The 20,252-nt window shown below is 37.7% G+C and overlaps 1 protein-coding gene across 1 annotated transcript in view; it reads left to right on the plus strand.

Annotated features, from left to right (window-relative positions):
* Nucleotides 1-6,411, plus strand: part of LOC149772931 (uncharacterized) — a 35,138-nt gene extending 28,727 nt beyond the window's left edge. Inside the window, exons 4-5 of the mRNA XM_089947098.1 lie at nucleotides 2,811-3,086; nucleotides 6,110-6,411. Coding sequence (XP_089803224.1) covers nucleotides 2,811-3,086; nucleotides 6,110-6,411 — 578 coding nt within the window. The remainder of the gene's footprint in view (nucleotides 1-2,810; nucleotides 3,087-6,109) is intronic.
* Nucleotides 6,412-20,252: the final 13,841 nt, after the last annotated feature.

Below are 20,252 nucleotides of genomic sequence, written 5' to 3' on the forward strand. Positions count from 1 at the left end.
AACAAAGCCAGAGATGTAACTCGATTATATAAATAAACTGCTTGCAATATTTCTATGAGAACGCTAACTATGAAATTGTTTAGAAACTCATTAACACGTCATTTGATATTACATTTTATTTCTTTAAAATATGATTACTATATTATACCTTGGATTATATCTTTTGATGCTGTCCCGGAGGAAAGAGGCAACATAATATGTTTATTTATGATCAACATTTCATGGTGAATTTACTTTCTTTTTTGGTCGGGGGAAATATAGTTAATGAAATTTTAGACGATCCTTATTTGCGCGTTCCGTTGCTGTCTTTCCTCTATCAAACACAAAAAATATGTGTGAACTAGTGTACTTTTGTTCTCCCTTCTTCAGTAGGAAACATTTATCTCCAAAGAACTGCACCAAAACAATCGTTTGACTGTGTGACAAAGATAAAACATAAAATTAAATCGACAATTGATGAGCGACAAAGACGCCGATGTCATTTGTGTATAAAGGTCTGTATACAATATATATTAGAGAATAACAGAATAATGCCATTAAATATAAACACTTAAGTACTGGCTACACAGATTGTGAGCCTCAATATATATACATTCTTAATCTCTCAAGACCAAACAAAAATCAAAAGAAATTATAAATCTACTCTTAAATGTTATTTTTGCTTTTAATGATTTAATATTACAGCTTCCCTCCATCGTGTCGGAAAGAATAACAAAACAGTGAACCATCATTCGTTTACAGTTTCTAAATCAAATAATTTAATTTCCTACATTTATGTGTCAGGATAGACTGAAAATATCAATTTCAAGTGGTAAACCTTATCTGTGCTTGCACTCGATGTCTTTCAACAATAAAATATATGAACCAGTGGTTCATAAAGTAGGTGGTACCTATACTGTTATTGGAACATGATGCAGTTGAAGCATCGAAACAGCGGGATGAATTGAACACAGTTTGTGCTACACCCATTCGCAAATATATAATGCATTAGGTTTAAACGGCAATTCATATGTGTGCATGATTCATAGTCTTTCGATAAAGAGCAGTCTACTTATATTCCTTACAGTACTACATATGCATGTGTACCTTTGAACCAAGTAACCTCTCAAATTCATGCAAAATCCCTTGTATGGTTTTCCTTTACTGCCCAATGAACCAAAGTGTCTCAACGCAACGTCACTTAATACATCAACTGTACAAGTATTTTGACAGAATACGGGAGATCCAACACACGTTCAAATTCAATTTGATGGTAATCGTTCGTATGATAATGTTTCCGAGAACATTACCTGTACTCCATTAAAAAAAACTCCAGCTACGTGATCAGCAAACGTTCCGCCGGGTCCAGGTATAACATCGCCATATTGGCTTCTTCACGAGGAGTTCAGAATTCTATATCCTCCTCTCTATATGGAATAGCGACTGAGTACTTAGTATTCTTTCAAAATAATTGATAAATAGGAGCCTGACAATTCACCCAAGTCAACTATTTAAAGATTGGAATGTATCAAAGAAAGTGTCAGTCAGCAATGTCTAGAACATGAAATTGCTAACTAACAGCTATAACGTTAATTAGAAACGTATTGCGAGTATTTGGTACACCGATATTGAGACTCAAAAACATATACAATCTCACCGCATATCTACCAAACACAGAGACTACAAAGCATTTTGCCTATATGCCACCATTCAATAATGTGCTTCTTCAAGAGGAGTTCATAATTCAAAGTCCTGTCCATTATATCGAATAGCAAGTGAGTACTGTAATATTTTTCTTTCAAACTGTCTGATCAACGGACATTGACAAGTCATCCTATCATGTATTTAAAGCCCAATATTATCAAAGCAAGAGTCTTACAATATGATCTAAAATATTTACGTCACAATAACAGCTATGATATTCATTAGAAATTAACTGCAAGTACTTGATGCACATATTTTGGGTATTAAGTATTATTATATATGGTTTCAGTGTATCACTACCACATATAGAAACCACAACCATTCTTGGCCCTGTATGACCGTTCAATGTTGCATTTACTTTTGACTGAAGGTTTATTATTATATGAATTGGTTTTCACAACTTCTACTATTCTAGTGAGCCACTGCAAAAATACGGTACACTGATTTAATTGTGGAATAGATATTGCATGTTCATTTCCCACGCTTGATGGTGGGCAAATGTTCAGTGTCTCCGTTGTCAATGGCAATAGGTACTGGTATATTGGCAATAGGTAAAGGTATTCTTTCAAAATACCTGAAAATTCGAAGACTGACAATTCATCCAAGTCAAATGTTTAACGAATGGAAAGTATCAGATAAAATATCATTCAGCAATGTCTAGAACATATAGTTTGAACATAACAGCTATGCCATTGTAAATACTTTCTACACAGATAGTGAGCCTCAAAACATATACAATCTCATTGCATCGCTACAAAACACAGAAGCTAAAGTGGTTTTTCATATATACGACCGTTCAATACTACCTTTACTTTTTAATATGTTCGAATTTCTATGATTCAAATGAGAAATATAAAAACAGTGTGTACTGATTGTACTGAAGGATCGAAATAGCAAATTAGTTTAGCACAAGTTCTGTTGGGCAAGTGGGGATATATTAAATGTATTAGCTTTATACGACAATCCGTATGTGTTCATGATTCATTGCCTTCCACCATCAAAGATGGAATATATACATAATAGAGCGCAATCTGTTTCTTCCCGCTACAGTAGGAGATGTGTTGGTCTAAGTTTGGATACATGAACTTCCTAGATTAATGCAATATGAAACTATTCATTTCCTTTAGTGCTCAACGAACCACGATGTGTCAAGGTAACGTCACTGAATACATCAGCTGTGCAAGTATTTTGGACGAATACGGGAGGTGCAACACACTTTCAAATTCAACTTGATGGGAATCGTTCGTATGCTAATATTTCCGAGAACGTTGCATGTTCTCATTCAACACACTGCAGTTACGTGATCGACAAACTCTCGGCCGGATCTGGACATAACATCTCAATCTCTGCTTCTTCCGGAGGAGTTACGAATTTCATATCCTGTCCATTACATGCAATAGCGAGTGAGTACAGTAATATCTTTCTTTCAAACTATCGGATAAACAGACATTGACAAGTCAAACAATCATGTATTTAAACCCGAACATTATCAAAGCAAGAGTCTTACTATTGAACCTAAAACATTTAGGTCACAATAACAGCTATGATATTCATTAGAAATTAACTGCAAGTACTTGATGCACATATATTAGGTATTACACAAATATATACGGTTTCAGTGTATCTCTACCAAATTCAGAAACCACAGCCATTCTTGGCTCTGTATGCCCGTTCAATGTTACATTTACTTTTTACTAAAGGTTTATTAAATTATGAACTGGGTTTCACAACTTCTACTGTTCTAGTGAGCAACTGTAAAATAATGAACACTGATTTAATTGTTGGATATATATTGCATGTTCATTTCCCTTGCTTGATGGTGGGACAAACTTCAGTGTCTCAATTTTCAATGGCAATAGGTACTGGAGCACGACTCGTTGTCTGTCCACCATCACAGAGGCAAACATGTATGAAAGCAATTAATCTGCTTATTCTCTTTACAATAGTAATGTTTGTGTACGTTTGACTATTGACCTTCTCATATTGACGCAATATTGCATGTGTTACTTTATTTTAGTGCCCAACGCACCAAAGTGTCTCAACGCAACGTCACTTAATACATTATCTGTGCAAGTATATTGGCAGAATGCGGGAGGTGCAACACACTTTCAAATTCAACTTGATGGTAATCTTTCGTATGCTAATATTTCCGAGAACATTGCCTGTCATCCTTCAAAAGACTGCACCTACGTGATCGGCAATCTTTCTGTCGGATCAATATATAGCATAGCAATCTTGGCTTCTTCAGGAAATGTTCAGAAATATATATCCTGCTCATTATATGGAATAGCGAGTGAGTACATAATATTATTCTTTCAAAATACGCGATAAATCGGAGAATGAATGGGAAGTAATAAATGAAATTCAACAATGTCTAGAATTTTGTGGAATTACTGAGAAAATGTTGAACTGTGCAACTCGAGGTTCAGTCAAACATGCATCTATTGTCATGTTTTATATAAATCAACGTCTATTCAGGGAAACAAACATTTGATGATGCGCAAACATGACAAGACACACAATACGTATATCAGTAGCAGTCGTGTGACAATAGCACAGACGTGACTCGAATACGGTATAAACGCTTATCAAGGTTGCAGCTATGGTGATGACTTTTTTAACTCCTAATACGTACACATGCAGTCCTAATTATTATAAACCTAACACAGAATCTACACAAGTATTCCCAATTGTATAAGTGGGTTTGATATTGTCTTCATATTTGTAATATATTATTATTTATAATTTAGACAGTGTATTGGAGTAATAAGAAAACGCTATACCCTTGTTGAATTTCAAGCGCTATATTACGCATGTTTAATTTTCAACACTTCGTGATTTTGCAAACATTCCTTACAAAATTATTATAAATCAATCCTTGTTTTTTCCTGCACACAACCTTTTTCCACAATCAAATATAATATGCATGGCAGAGCATGACCTGTTTCATCTCCTTGTAGTAAGATATAGCTTGGTCAAAAATAAAATTAGAGCCCACCTTTATATTTCGCTTAGTTCTCAACCTAACAAAGAGTTCTAGCTAACCTGAACCAGGCCATGCTTATCTAAACCAAAAACAAGTACATTCTTTTAGCTCTGAAATAATAATACCTTCGACAAAGTTTTCAACGTGAACGATGATTACTTGAATTCCATGTATATAAAGGTACGATCAAAAACATCTCATGTTTGGATCATTTTCTTCTGAAGCTCGAGCTATCTTAATTCTAATTTCATTTGGGTTTTCATCTCCAACTCTTCAAATTTCGTATCCGATGCGGATATATGTGTACTAATTAGACACAAAGCACCTATATCCAAAATATTCTTTTCCACCAAAAGCTGAATCAAAATATTTTTCTTGTTTTATCGCCTAGGTACAATAATTCTTCTTTGCCAAAAAAAATCAAAGGGCACTTTCAAATTACCATTGACGATTTAAACAAATATTTCCTACCAGATTAGATCTAAACACAGCAGTAAATCTTTCAACAGAATGAAACTAAAATAAGAATGAACAATTCTTACTTATTTTATGTTATAAACATCCAAAAGATTCTATCTCGCACTTTATCAACAACTGATTGATCTTACAATACATCCTGACTTGAGCTATGCTGCAACACAACTCATTCATCCCAATGAAAATTACACCAAACTGTAACATATTCATTTTACAGAACGTTGTATGGTCATCATCAAGGCTAAATACAGAACTCAAACCCAAGAAAACGAATTATTGATAGCTTTGACTACATAATCATCCTAAAACATAATCTACACACATAGACATAAAAATGCAATGTAATATTTTGATAGCAAATGATTATTACAGTCCACACAAATAGACAAATGTTAATCACACAATTTAGATATATATGAAAGTATTGTAATATATACATATTGATAACGTATATAAAGTTGATGATCCGTATGGTTCTGCTTGGTTATTCTGTACTATTAAGATCACCTAATCGAAAACTAAAGTGCTTTTATTTCTACTGATATTTTCGTCTAAAACAACTTTTCAGTATCTGCTACTTTCTAAACAATTTTACTTAGCGATGCTTACTGATCGAAACTGTTCTTCCATATTTCATTGATTACAATAGTGTTGCAACATAGGGACACAACAGTCTGTTGAATGTGTTCGATATTAATATGTTCTATGGAATGGCACTGCCAATATTTATCGACCCACTAAAAGCGAAGGAAAGACGAAGGCAAACACATTCAGCAATATATATTTTAGGACACTTTGGCAGGCGAAATGCGCTTATTTAGAAGTTAGCGCCCAGTTTCTAAGTCAATTGATGATTCGATTAACTAACGTGTGTTTCCAAATCCTTTTGCGACAGACGAATTGAAATCTGACACTCTTTATGTTGTCTTTTGTTCTATAACTGAAGTTTATTTCCTGATGTAGCCCCCTCCCAGCCTAAAGCCACAGCAACGTCAACCAACACCACCAGTATCCAGATTAATATAACCAAAGGAGAAGGAAATGTTAATCAGTATGAAGTAACCGGTTGTACAAGTAATAATACGTGCACTACTAATAAAACTACCTTCAAAGATCAGATTCAAGGTATGGAGATATATACGTTTTCACACGAAGCTGACGCCGGAACATGTTTTAACTTTACTATTGTTGCCATCGTCAGTGCGAATGGAACAGACGCCAGGAGTACTGTGGAAAGTATTAATAACGTGTGCTACGGTAAGTAAACTAAACTATTGTTCCTTTGTTTCCTACACAGCTTCTCTTTGAAGATCTCTTTTACCTTTCTTTTCCTTTCTTATCTTTCCAAAAGCAATATTGTTCAACACTTAGCAAAAGAGTCAAAATAGTTTTGGAACAAACTGTTTTTCTTTACCTATCAAGATGGATCATATTGATATGAATAGAATATATACCTCGCAATTGTAGTGTAGTTCCTTTTTATCAAATATACGAAGACTCACATGTCGCAACAATGTCACACAACAAGTTAGTCTGCATTGATAGGATAAGAAAATCACGTGCACTCTATTTACTCCTTCAGTATTTTGTATTAGAAGACAAAAAACAATCAACGACTTTGATCTAACCAGGCTCTGGTTTCATTGATCATCCAAACAGTACAAGATCACCAAACTTAAACAAATATAACGAACTAAAATTTTAGACACAAATCTATCTGAGCATTTACAAACACCTTGGTCTAGTCAAGATAAATGTAAACATTTACACGAGGACACTTTTCACACAAGGAGGTATATTATCGGCCTAGGCCTCTACTTTTCTTCCTTGTCTTTATTTGAAGTTCTCTTTCTTCTCCCTGTATTTGCATCATTTTCTTCTGAAGCTCAAGCTCTCTTAATTCTAATTACATTTGGAATTTCACCTCCAACTCGTTAAATTTCGTATCCGATCCGGATACGTACTTACTAATCAGACCCAAAGCACCTTTATCCAAAATATTCTTTCCCACCGAAAACTGAATCAAAATATTTGTCTTCTTTTTCGCCTACGTTCAAGAATCCTTCTTTGCGAAAGAAAATCATAATGTCTGTGGAGCTTAAGAATCTTCTCATTTGTAAACGGCTCTATTTCTTCTCGGCTACAATTAAACATATCGTAATCCTCCTACCATGACATTGTTAAAAGCGTGTAGTTTTCACTAAATATGTCTTAAATGTGTGAAATGAAAATCTTAACCAGCGATGATTAACTCTCGAAACAAAGTAAATATAAATTATAAGAGTTCTACTTTCTCGGAAATAATTTTTACAAATTCATATTCCAGACCAGCTCCAAGATTCTTCATCAGTTTATATGGTCTCGAACTAACTTGAAAGAAAGCCATCACGTTTAGTGGCATTCAAACAGTAACTTAATCCTCAAGGTTAAAAATGAATATTTCAGATGAACTTCCAGTATTGTGAATTAAGTCCAAAATCAAAGCAACAGCTCTATCACAAGTCCAAAGGAACTCAGTGTTCCAAATAAATTCCTCATCTTGAATGTGCTGCGGTACTTATAGCCCTGAATGTGTTGATTCGCCTGCAGGATAGATGTTTCACAAAGAATAAATGCAGAATGGCTTTGAATGAATTCAGATTAATCCCAAAAGCTATTTTCATTCCAATCAAAGGGCACTTTCAAATCACCTTTGATGATTTAAACAAATAATTCCTCTCAAATTAGATCTAAATTCAGCAGTAAATCTTTCAACAGAATGAAACTAAAATAAGAATGAACAATTCTTACTTATTTTATGTTATAAACATCCAAACGATTCTATCTCGCACTTTATCAACAAATGATCGATCTTACAATACATCCCGACTAGAGCTATGCTGCAATACAACTCATGCATCCCAACGAAAATTACACCAAACTGTAAACATATTCATTTTACAGAACATTATATGGTCATCATCAAGGCCGAATACATAACTCAAACCCAAGAAAACGAATTATTTATAGCTTCGACTTCATAATCATCCTAAAACATAATCTACACACATAGACGTAAAAGTCCAATGTAATATTTTGATAGAAAATGATTATTTCAGTCCACATTTATAGACAAATGTAAATCACACAATTTAGATATATATGAAAGTATTGTAATATATACATATTGACAACTTATATTAAGTTGATGATGCGTTTGGTTCTGCTTGGTTATTCTGTACTATTAAGATCACGTAATCGAAAACTAAAGTGCTTTTATTTCTACTGATATTTTCGTCTAAAACAACTTTTCAGTATCTGCTACTTTCTAAACAATTTTACTTAGCGATGCTTACTGATCGAAACTGTTCTTCCATATTTCGTTGATTATAATAGTGTTGCAACATAGGGACACAACAATCTGTTGAATGTGTTCGATATTAATATGTTCTATGGAATGGCACTGCCAATATTTATCGACCCACAAAAAGCGAAGGAAAGACGACGACAAACACATTCAGCAATATATATTTTAGGACACTTTGGCAGTCGAAATGCTCTTATTTAGACGTTAGCGCCCAATTTCTAAGTCAATTGATGATTCGATTAACTAACGTGTGTTTCCAAATCCTTTTGCGACAGACGAATTGAAATCTGACACTCTTTATGTTGTCTTTTGTTCTATAACTGAAGTTTATTTCCTGATGTAGCCCCCTCCCAGCCTAAAGCCACAGCAACGTCAACCAATACCACCAGTATCCAGATTAATATAACCAAAGGAGAAGGAAATGTTAATCAGTATGAAGTAACCGGTTGTACAAGTAATAATACGTGCACTACTAATAAAACTACCTTCAAAGATCAGATTCAAGGTATGGAGATATATACGTTTTCACACGAAGCTGACGCCGGAACATGTTTTAACTTTACTATTGTTGCCATCGTCAGTGCGAATGGAACAGACGCCAGGAGTACTGTGGAAAGTATTAATAACGTGTGCTACGGTAAGTAAACTAAACTATTGTTCCTTTGTTTCCTACACAGCTTCTCTTTGAAGATCTCTTTTACCTTTCTTTTCCTTTCTTCTCTTTCCAAAAGCAATATTGTTCAACACTTAGCAAAAGAGTCAAAATAGTTTTGGAACAAACTGTTTTCCTTTACCTATCAAGATGGATCATATTGGTATGAATAGAATATATACCTCGCAATTGTAGTGTAGTTCCTTTTTGTCAAATATACGAAGACTCACATGTCGCAACAATGTCACACAACAAGTTAGTCTGCATTGATAGGGTAAGAAAATCACGTGCACTCTATTTACTCCTTCTGTATTTTGTATTATAAGACAAAAGACAATCAACGACTTTGATCTAACCAGGCTCTGGTTTCATTGATCATGCAAACAGTACAAGATCACCAAACTTAAACAAACATAACGAACTAAAATATTAGACACAAATCTATCTGAGCATTTACAAACACCTTGGTCTAGTCAAGATAAATGTAAACATTTACACGAGGACACTTTTCACACAAGGAGGTATATTATCGGCCTAGGCCTCTCCTTTTCCCCCTTGTTTTTATTTGAAGTTCTCTCTCTTCTCCCTGCATTTGCATCATTTTCTTCTGAAGCTCAAGCTTTCTTAATTCTAATTTCATCTGGATTTTCATCTCCAACTCTTTAAATTTCGTATCCGATCCGGATACGTACTTACTAATTAGACCCAAAGCACCTTTATCCAAAATATTCTTTCCCACCGAAAACTGAAACAAAATATTTGTCTTCTTTCTCGCCTACGTTCAAGAATCCTTCTTTGCGAAAGGAAATCATAATGTCTGTGGAGCTTAAGAATCTATTCATTTGTAAACGGCTCTATTTCTTCTCGGCTACAATTAAACATATCGTAATCCTCCTTCCATGACATTGTTAAAAGCGTGTAGTTTTCACTAAATATGTCTTAAATGTGTGAAATTAAAATCTTAACCAGCGATGATTAACTCTCGAAACAAAGTAAATATAACTTATAAGAGTTCTACTTTCTCGGAAATAATTTTTACAAACTCATATTCCAGACTAGCTCCAAGATTCTTCATCAGTTTCTATGGTCTCAAACAAACTTATAACTAAACGATCACGTTTAGTAGTATTCAAACAATAACTTAATCCTCAAGGTTAAAAATGAATATTTCAGATGAACTTCCAGTATTGTGAATTAAGTCCAAAATCAAAGCAACAGCTCTATCACAAGTCCAAAGGAAATGAGTGTTCCAAATAAATTCCTCATCTTGAATGTGCTGCGGTACTTATAGCCCTGAATGTGTTGATTCGCCTGCAGGATAGATGTTTCACAAAGAGTCAATGCAAAATGGCTTTGAATGAATTAGATTAATCCCAAAAGCTATTTTCATTCCAATCAAAGGGCACTTTCAAATCACCATTGATGATTTAAACAAATAATTCCTCTCAAATTAGATCTAAACTCAGCAGTAAATCTTTCAACAGAATGAAACTAAAATAAGAATGAACAATTATTATTTATTTTATGTTATAAACATAAAAACGATTCTATCTCGCACTTTATCAACAAATGATCGATCTTGCAATACATCCCGACTTGAGCTATGCTGCAATACAACTCATTCATCCCAACGAAAATTACACCAAACTGTAACATATTCATTTTACAGAACAGTATATGGTCATCATCAAGGCCGAATACATAACTCAAACCCAAGAAAACGAATTATTTATAGCTTCGACTTCATAATCATCCTAAAACATAATCTACACATATAGACATAAAAATGCAATGTAATATTTTGATAGAAAATGATTATTTCAGTCCACATTTATAGACAAATGTTAATCACACAATTTAGATATATATGAAAGTATTGTAATATATACATATTGATAACTTATATTAAGTTGATGATGCGTATGGTTCTGCTTGGTTATTCTGTACTATTAAGATCACGTAATCGGAAATTAGAGTGCTTTTATTTCTACTGATATTCTCGTCTAAAACAACTTTTCAGTATCTGCTACTTTCTAAACAATTGTACTTAGCGATGCTTACTGATCGAAACTGTTCTTCCATATTTCATTGATTATAATAGTGTTGCACATAGGGACACAACAATTTGTTGAATGTGTTCGATATTAATATGTTCTATGGAATGGCACTTTCAATATTTATCGACCCACTAAAAGCGAAGGAAAGACGAAGGCAAACACATTCAGCAATATATACCTTAGGACACTTTGGCAGGCGAAATGCGCTTATTTAGAAGTTAGCGCCCAATTTCTAAGTCAATTGATGATTCGATTAACTAGAGTGTGTTTCCAAATCCTTTTGCGACAGACGAATTGAAATCTGACACTCTTTAGGTTGTCTTTTGTTCTATAACTGAAGTTTATTTCCTGACGTAGCCCCCTCCCAGCCTAAAGCCACAGCAACGTCAACCAACACCACCAGTATCCAGATTAATATAACCAAAGGAGAAGGAAATGTTAATCAGTATGAAGTAACCGGTTGTACAAGTAATAATAAGTGCACTACTAATAAAACTACCTTCAAAGGTCAGATTCAAGGTATGGAGATATATACGTTTTCACACGAAGCTGACGCCGGAACTTGTTTTAACTTTACTATTGTTGCCATCGTCAGTGCGAATGGAACAGAAGTCAGGAGTACTGTGGAAAGTATTAATAACGTGTGCTACGGTAAGTAAACTAAACTATTGTTCCTTTGTTTCCTACACAGCTTCTCTTTGAAGATCTCTTTTACCTTTCTTTTCCTTTCTTCTCTTTCCAAAAGCAATATTGTTCAACACTTTGCAAAAGAGTCAAAATAGTTTTGAAACAAACAGTTTTTCTTTACCTATCAAGATGGATCATATTGATATGAATAGAATATATACCTCGCAATTGTAGTGTAGTTCCTTTCTGTCAAATATACGAAGACTCACATGTCGCAACTATGTCAAATACCAAGTTAGTCTGCATTGATAGGATAAGAAAATCACGTGCACTCTATTTACTCCTTCTGTATTTTGTATTATAAGACAAAAGACAATCAACGACTTTGATCTAACCAGGCTCTGGTTTCATTGATCATGCAAACAGTACAAGATCACCAAACTTAAACAAACATAACGAACTAAAATATTAGACACAACTCTATCTGAGCATTTACAAACACCTTGGTCTAGTCAAGATAAATGTAAACATATACCCGAGGACACTTTTCACACAAGGAGGTGTTTTATCGGCCTAGGCCTCTCCTTTTCCTCCTTGTCTTTATTTGAAGTTCTCTCTCTTCTCCCTGTATTTCCATCATTTTCTTCTGAAGCTCAAGCTTTCTTAATTCTAATTTCATCTGGATTTTCATCTCCAACTCTTTAAATTTCGTATCCGATCCGGATACGTACTTACTAATTAGACCCAAAGCACCTTTATCCAAAATATTCTTTCCCACCGAAAACTGAATCAAAATATTTGTCTCCTTCTTCGCCTACGTTCAAAAATCCTTCTTTGCCAAAGAAAATCATAATATCTGTGGAGCTTAAGAATCTATTCATTTGTAAACGGCTCTATTTCTTCTCGGCTACAATTCAAAATATCGTCATCCTCCCTCAATGACATTGTTAAAAGCGTGTAGTTTTCACTAAATATGTCTTAAATGTGTGAAATTAAAATCTTAACCAGCGATGATTAACACTCGAAACAAATATAAATTATAAGAGTTATACTTTCTCGAAAATCGTTTTTACAAATTCATATTCCAGACGAGCTCCAAGATTCTTCATCAGTTTATATGGTCTCAAACTAACTTATAAGAAAACGATCACGTTTAGTAGTATTCAAACAATAACTTAATCCTCAAGGTTAAAAAATGAATATTTCAGATGAACTTCCAGTATTGTGAATTAAGTTCTAAATCAAAGCAACAGCTCTATCACAAGTCCAAAGGAACTCCATGTTCCAAATAAATTCCTGATCTTGAATGTGCTGCGGTACTTATAACCCTGAATGTGTTGAAAAAAACGATTCTATGACGCACTACATCTCCAACTGATCGATCTTACAATACATCCCGACTTGAGGTATGCTGCAATACAACTCATTCATCCCAACGACAATTACCACATACTGTAAACATAGTCATTATACAGAACATTCTATGATTATAATCAAGGCTGCATACAGAACTCAAACCCAAGAAAACGAATTATTTATAGCTTCGACTTCATAATCATCTTAAAATATAATCTACACATACTACACACATAGACAGAAAAATGCAATGTAATAGTTTGATAGCAAATGATCAATATAATCCACATAAATAGACAAATATTAATCACACAATTTTGATATATATGAAAGTAATCTAATATATACATATTGATAACTTATATTAAGTTGATGATGCGTATGGTTCTGCTTGGATTTGCTGTACAATTAAGATCACGTAATCGAAAACTAAAGTGCTTTTATTTCTTTTAAAATTTTCGTCTGAAACAACTTCTCAGTATCTGCTACTTTCTTAACACTTTTACTTTGCGATGCTTACTGATCGAAACTGTTCTTCCATATTTCATTGATTATAATAGTGTTGCAACATAGGGACACAACAATCTGTTGAATGTGTTCGATATTAATATGTTCTATGGAATGGCACTGCCAATATTTATCGACCCACTAAAAGCGAAGGAAAAACTAAGTCAAACAAATTCAGCAATATATATCTTAGGACACTTTTGCAGCCGAAATCCGCTTATTTATAAGTTAGCGCCCAATCTCTAAGTCAGTTGATGATTCCATTAATCTAGCATGTGTTTCCAAATCCTTTTGCGACAGACACATTGAAACTTAACACTCTTTATGATGTCTTTTGTTCTATAACTGAAGTTTGTTTCTTTATGTAGCCCCATCCCAGCCTAAAGCCACAGCAACGTCAACCAACACCACCACTATCCAGATTAATATAACCAAAGGAGAAGGAAATGTCAATCAGTATGAAGTAATCGGTTGTCTTCTTGGCATCCGTCCGTCTACGAGAGACGATGGCATAGCTCCAAAGTACGCTTTTGCTTATCCTTCTTTTTAGCTCTCTTTTCAGCTTGCTTTATTCTTCTCTTTTCCTCTGCATTTTGAACTCCCTGCCTGACAGCTAGACGCCAGCTGGAACGGTTGTTTGCACAGATCTCCCAGTCGTTGACATTGATGTTTGCTGTCTTCATATCCTTCTTGCAAACATCTTTGTAGCGCAGATGTGGTCGTCCAGTTGGTCGTGCACCTTCTGCTAACTCCCCATATAACAGGTCCTTGGGAATGCGACCTGGGTCCATTCTCTTGACATGGCCGAGCCAGCGAAGGCGCCTCTCGCTGAGTATGGAGAACATGCTGTTCATGTTGGCGCGTTCTAGAACCTCTGTGTTGGGTACTTTGTCCTGCCACTGGATGTGCAGAATGCGCCGCAGACATCTCAGGTGGAAGCTGTTGAGTTTCCTCTCGTGTCTTGCATAGGTGGTCCATGTTTCGCTGCTGTAGAGAAGTGAGCTGAGCACGCACGCTTGGTAGACACGCAGTTTGGTCTTCTCTGTGAGGTTGGGGTTGTTCCAGACCCTCTGGTTAAGTCTGGCCATCACTGCTGCTGCCTTGGCAATCCTGCCGCCCACCTCAGAATCAATGGAGAGTGAGCTGGAGATGTTAGACCCGAGGTATGTGAAGTTCTCGACAACTTCCAAATTGTACCCATCGATGGAGACAGAGGGAGGGGAGTCTGTGTCCTGTGCCATGACATTTGTTTTCTTCAAACTGATGGTCAGTCCAAATTCCTTACATGCATGGGAGAGGCAGCATACCAGCTGCTGGAGTCCATCTTCCGTGTGTGATGTCAAGGCTGCATCGTCGGCAAAGAGCAATTCACGGATGAGTACCTCTGTGACTTTAGTCTTAGCACGGAGACGGGCGATGTTGAACAGCTTGCCGTCAGCCCTGGTATGGATGTACACTCCCTCGCTGAAGTCCTTGAATGCGTACTGGAGAAGCATGGAGAAGAAGATGGCAAAGAGCGTCGGTGCAAGGACACAGCCTTGTTTGACTCCGCTAACGACTGGGAATGCTTCAGATGTTGTGCCATTGAAGCACACTGTGCTGTGCATGTTCTCGTGGAACGACATAATGACAGCAAGCAGACGTGGGGGGCAGCCGATCTTCTGCAGGAGTCTGAAGAGTCCACTCCGACTAACCATGTCAAACGCCTTCGTCAGGTCTATGAAGGCAATGTAGAGGGGCATCCGCTGCTCGCGACACTTCTCCTGCAGCTGACGTAGTGAGAAGATCATGTCTACAGTTGACCTGCCGGCTCGAAATCCACACTGGGATTCTGGGTAGACGCGGGAGGCTAGGATCTGCAAGCGTGCCAAGGCAACACGGGCGAAGGCCTTTCCGACGATGCTGAGGAGGGAGATGCCCCGATAGTTGTTGCAGTCGCTACGGTCTCCTTTGTTTTTGTACAAAGTGACGATGTTGGCATCACGCATGTCCTGTGGGATGTATCCCTGTTCCCAGCAAAGGCAGAGGAGTGTGTGTAGGGGCTGGAGCAGTGCTGGTTTTCCGCTCTTGAGGACTTCAGGCGGAATGTCGTCGCTTCCAGGAGCCTTCCCACAGGCAAGGCAATCGATGGCTTTTCCGAGCTCTTCCAGGGTGGGCTGTGTGTCTAGCTCCTCCATGACAGGCAGGTCTGGAATGGCGTCCAGGGCAGTTCCAGTGACATTGTTTTGGGTTGCATATAGCTCAAGATAGTGCTCAACCCATCGCTGCAGTTGTTTCCCCTGGTCTGTGATGACTTCGCCCGTCTTGGACTTGAGGGGGGCGGTCTTGTAGCTGGGGGGCCTGTCGCTTTTTTGATACCCTCATACATTCCTCTTGTATCTCCGGTGTCAGCAGCTGTCTGTATACTGTTGCAAAGGTTCAGCCAGTAGGTGTTGGCACAGCGGCGGGCGGTCTTCTGGGCGTTATTCCTTGCAATCCTGAGGGCTTGTAGTGTTCTGGGGCTAGGTGCAGCCTTGTATGCCAGAAGGGCTTTCCTCTTTGCCTCAGTCACGGGCTCCATCTCCTCCCAGTTTGCCTCATACCAGTCGACATTCTTTCGCTCCCTCTTCCCGTAAGCTGTGATGGCTGATTTGTACACAGAGTCACGGATATGGGACCACTTGGAATCAATGGTGTCATCAGGTGTCACTTTGGTGAGGGCTTCCTTCAGTTTGCTGATGAACTGCTGTGTTTTCTCTGGGTTGCTTGCACAGTAGGTGTTGATACGTGGGTGACCCTTCTTCTTGGCGTGGTGCAGCTTCTTGGGTAATATTCGCACCTTGCTGGCCACCAGGGAATGGTCCGTGTCACAATCGGCACTGTGGTAGCTGCGGGTAAGGAGGACACTGGCCAGTTCTGCACGCCTGGTGATGACGAGGTCTAGCTGGTGCCAGTGGCGTGAACGTGGGTGTCTCCACGACACCTGGTGGATCTCCTTGCATTTGAAGAAAGTGTTTGTCACACATAGGCTGTGGGAGCAGCACATCTCCAGCAGTCGCTGACCATTCTCGTTGATCTTGCCCCTTCCGTAAAAACCGAGACAGGTGGACCAGGCCTCATGGTCAGCTCCCACTCTAGCATTGAAGTCTCCTAGTAAGTAAAGGCTTTCATTGTTGGGGATACTGGATATTGCCTGATCCAGAGCCTCATAAAACTTGTCTTTCTCCTCGTAGGTGGAGTAGAGGGTTGGGGCGTACACACTGAAGATGTTGACCGGGCCTAAGGATGTTGACAGCCGGAGGGCAAGGATTCTCTCAGTACCTGATGATGGAGGTTCAATGAAGGCGATTAGCGTGTTCTTGACGGCAAAGCCTACACCATGCTGCCTAGGTTCATCCAAGGGCTTCCCCTGCCAAAAGAATGTGTAATTGGCTTCCCTGATGGTGCCGCTGTCAGCCAGTCGGGTCTCCTGGAGGCAGGCAATGTCGATGTTCAGTCGGGAGAGTTCTCTGTCAATGACGGCAGTCTTCCGTGCATCGTCGATCTGCTGTAGGTCAGTGGTCAATCCAGGACACATGGTCCTGATGTTCCAGGTTGCAAAACGAAGAGTTGGAGTCTGTTTATTTCTTCTTTTAGTCTTTCCTGGTGCAGAGTTTTGTGGCCCACTTGTTGAGATGGTTCTCTCAGCTCCACGCACCCAGTGAAGCAGGCAGGCCATGGCGGGCAGCACGTTACTGACTGGGGGCTGCCCAGCTTGAGGCGGGCGGTAGCTGTCCAGTGAGACCTGATGATCTCTCCCACCGTCAGAAGTAACCCCTGGCGCCAAGCTCTACGCCAATCGAGCTTTGACTTAGAACCGGTAAACTGCTAATTCTCGTGTTGTGCCGACGCCGTACGACGACGCTGGAGTGTCCTCTCCAGTGGAGCTATGAAGCCTGGGCAGGGTGGTATGGAGAATCAGCTGTTGCCCATGCAGCAGATCCCCCCTCTCCACGCAGCTGGTGTGCCCAAGGGAACGACGAATGCCGATACAGCTTGGCACCAACGGCGTCGCAGGAGTTGCCGGAATGACGTTGAAGTCAATGTCATACCGCCTTAGGGACTCCATCTCCGGATTTTCTGTCGGGGTTTACTCCCTTAGCCTTTCCCATGAGTGGGTATAGCCACAAGGCAGCAGAGGTTTGGAATCGGAGTTTTCCTTCTCCTAGATGAGCTACCATCCAAGGTTTACGAGTCCCATCTACCCGAAGCAACTGGTTTTAAGGCGCCAGTGGGCCGCCTTCACCCCTTCTCCTGTTAGTAGAAAACATGGTCTGCCGGGCTTCAAATCTAAGCCACTCGCGAAGGCCAGGAGCTGGATTTTAGTTGACAGAGGCAGTAGGAGACGCAGGCCGTATGGGGCATTTTGGAGGATTGGGGCGCTTGTCTCCCACTCCCACCCCGGGCAATGTCAACCTTAGACCACAAGTAATCGGTTGTACAAGTAATAATACGTGCACTGCTAAGAATTTCCCTTTCAAAGATCAGATTCAAGGTATGGACATATGTACGTTTTCAAACGAAGCTGAAGCCGGAACTTGTTTTAACTTCACTGTTGTTGCCATCGTCGCTGCGAACGGAACAGACGTCAGGAGTACTATGGAAAGTATTAATAACGTGTGCTACGGTAAGTAAACCAAACTATTGTTCCGTTGTTTTCCTACACATGCCTCTCTTTGAGGATCTCTCTTACCTTTCTTTTTATTTCTTCGCGTTCCAAAAGCAATATTATTCAACAATTTGCAAAAGAGTCAAACTAGTTTAGCAACAAATTGTTTTCCTTTATCTATCAAGATGGATCATATTGGTATGAATATAATATATACCTCGCAATTGTAGTATAGTTCCTTTTCATCAAATATACGAAGACTCACATGTCGCAACCATGTCAAATACCAAGTTAGTCTGCATTGAAAGGATAAGTCAATAACGTGCACTCCATTTACTCCTTACGTATTCTGTATTACCTGACAAAAAAATAATCAGCGATTTTGATCTAACCAGGTTCTGATTTCATTAATCATCCACAGATTACAAGATCCCTAACTTAAACAGACATAAAAAAAACTGAAATATTACACGCAAATCAATCTGAGCATTTACCAATTCCTAGGTCTAGTCATGATAAATGTAACCATTTACACGAGGACACTTTTCACACAATAGGTATATGTATCGGCCTAGACCTCTACTTTTCTTCCTTGTCTTTATTTGAAGTTCTCTCTTTTCTCTCTGTATTTACATCATTTTATTCTGAAGTTCAAGCTTTCTTAATTCAAATTTCATTTGGTTTTTAATCTCCAACTCTTTAAATTTCTTATCCCATCCGGATACGTACTTACTAATTAGACACAAAGCACCCTTATCCAAAAATATTGTTTTCCACCAAAATCTGAATCAAATTTTTTTTTTATTTTTCGCCTACGTTCAAGAATCCTTCTTTGCAAAAAATATCATAATGTCTTTGGAGCTTAAGAATCTACCCATTTGTAAACGACTCTATTTCTTCTCGGCTACAATTCAAAATATCGTCATCCTCCTTCAAAGACATTGTTAAAAGCGTGTAGTTTTCACTAAATATGTCTTAAATGTGTGAAATGAAAATCTTAACCAGCGATGATTAACACTCGAAACAAATATAAATTATAAGAATTCTACTTTCTCGGAAATCATTTTTACAAATTCATATTCCATACGAGCTCCAAGATTCTTCATCAATTTCATGGTCACAAACTAACTTAAATGAAAACCATCACGTTCAGTGGTATTCAAACAATAACTTAATCCTCAAGGTTAAAAAATGAATATTTCAGATGAACTTCCAGTATTGTGAATTAAGTCCAAAATCAAAGCAACAGCTCTATCACAAGTCCAAAGGAACTCCATGTTCCAAATAAATTCCTGATCTTGAATGTGCTGCGGTACTTATAGCCCTGAATGTGTTGAAACAAACGATTCTATGACGCACTACATCTCCAACTGATCGATCTTACAATACATTCCGACTTGAGCTATGCTGCAATACAACTCATTCATCCCAACGACAATTACCACATGCTGTAAACATAGTCATTATACAGAACATTCTATGGTCATAATCAAGGCTGCATACAGAACTCAAACCCAAGAAAACGAATTATTTATAGCTTCGACTTCATAATCATCTTAAAATATAATCTATACATACTACACACATAGACAGAAAAATGCAATGTAATAGTTTGATAGCAAATGATCAATACAATCCACATAAATAGACAAATATTAATCACACAATTTTGATATATATGAAAGTAATCTAATACATACATATTGATAACTTATATTAAGTTGATGATGCGTATGGTTCTGCTTGGATTTGCTGTACTATTAAGATCATGTAATCGAAAACTAAAGTACTTTTATTTCTATTGATATTTTCGTCTGAAACAACTTTTCAGTATCTGCTACTTTCTAAACACTTTTACTTTGCGATGCTTACTGATCGAAACTGTTCTTCCATATTTCATTGATTATAATAGTGTTGCAACATAAGGACACAAC

This window comes from Sinohyriopsis cumingii, unplaced genomic scaffold, assembly GCF_028554795.1.
Source record: "Sinohyriopsis cumingii isolate HCF-2022 unplaced genomic scaffold, ASM2855479v2 utg000972l, whole genome shotgun sequence".
NCBI classification, from domain to species: domain Eukaryota; kingdom Metazoa; phylum Mollusca; class Bivalvia; order Unionida; family Unionidae; genus Sinohyriopsis; species Sinohyriopsis cumingii.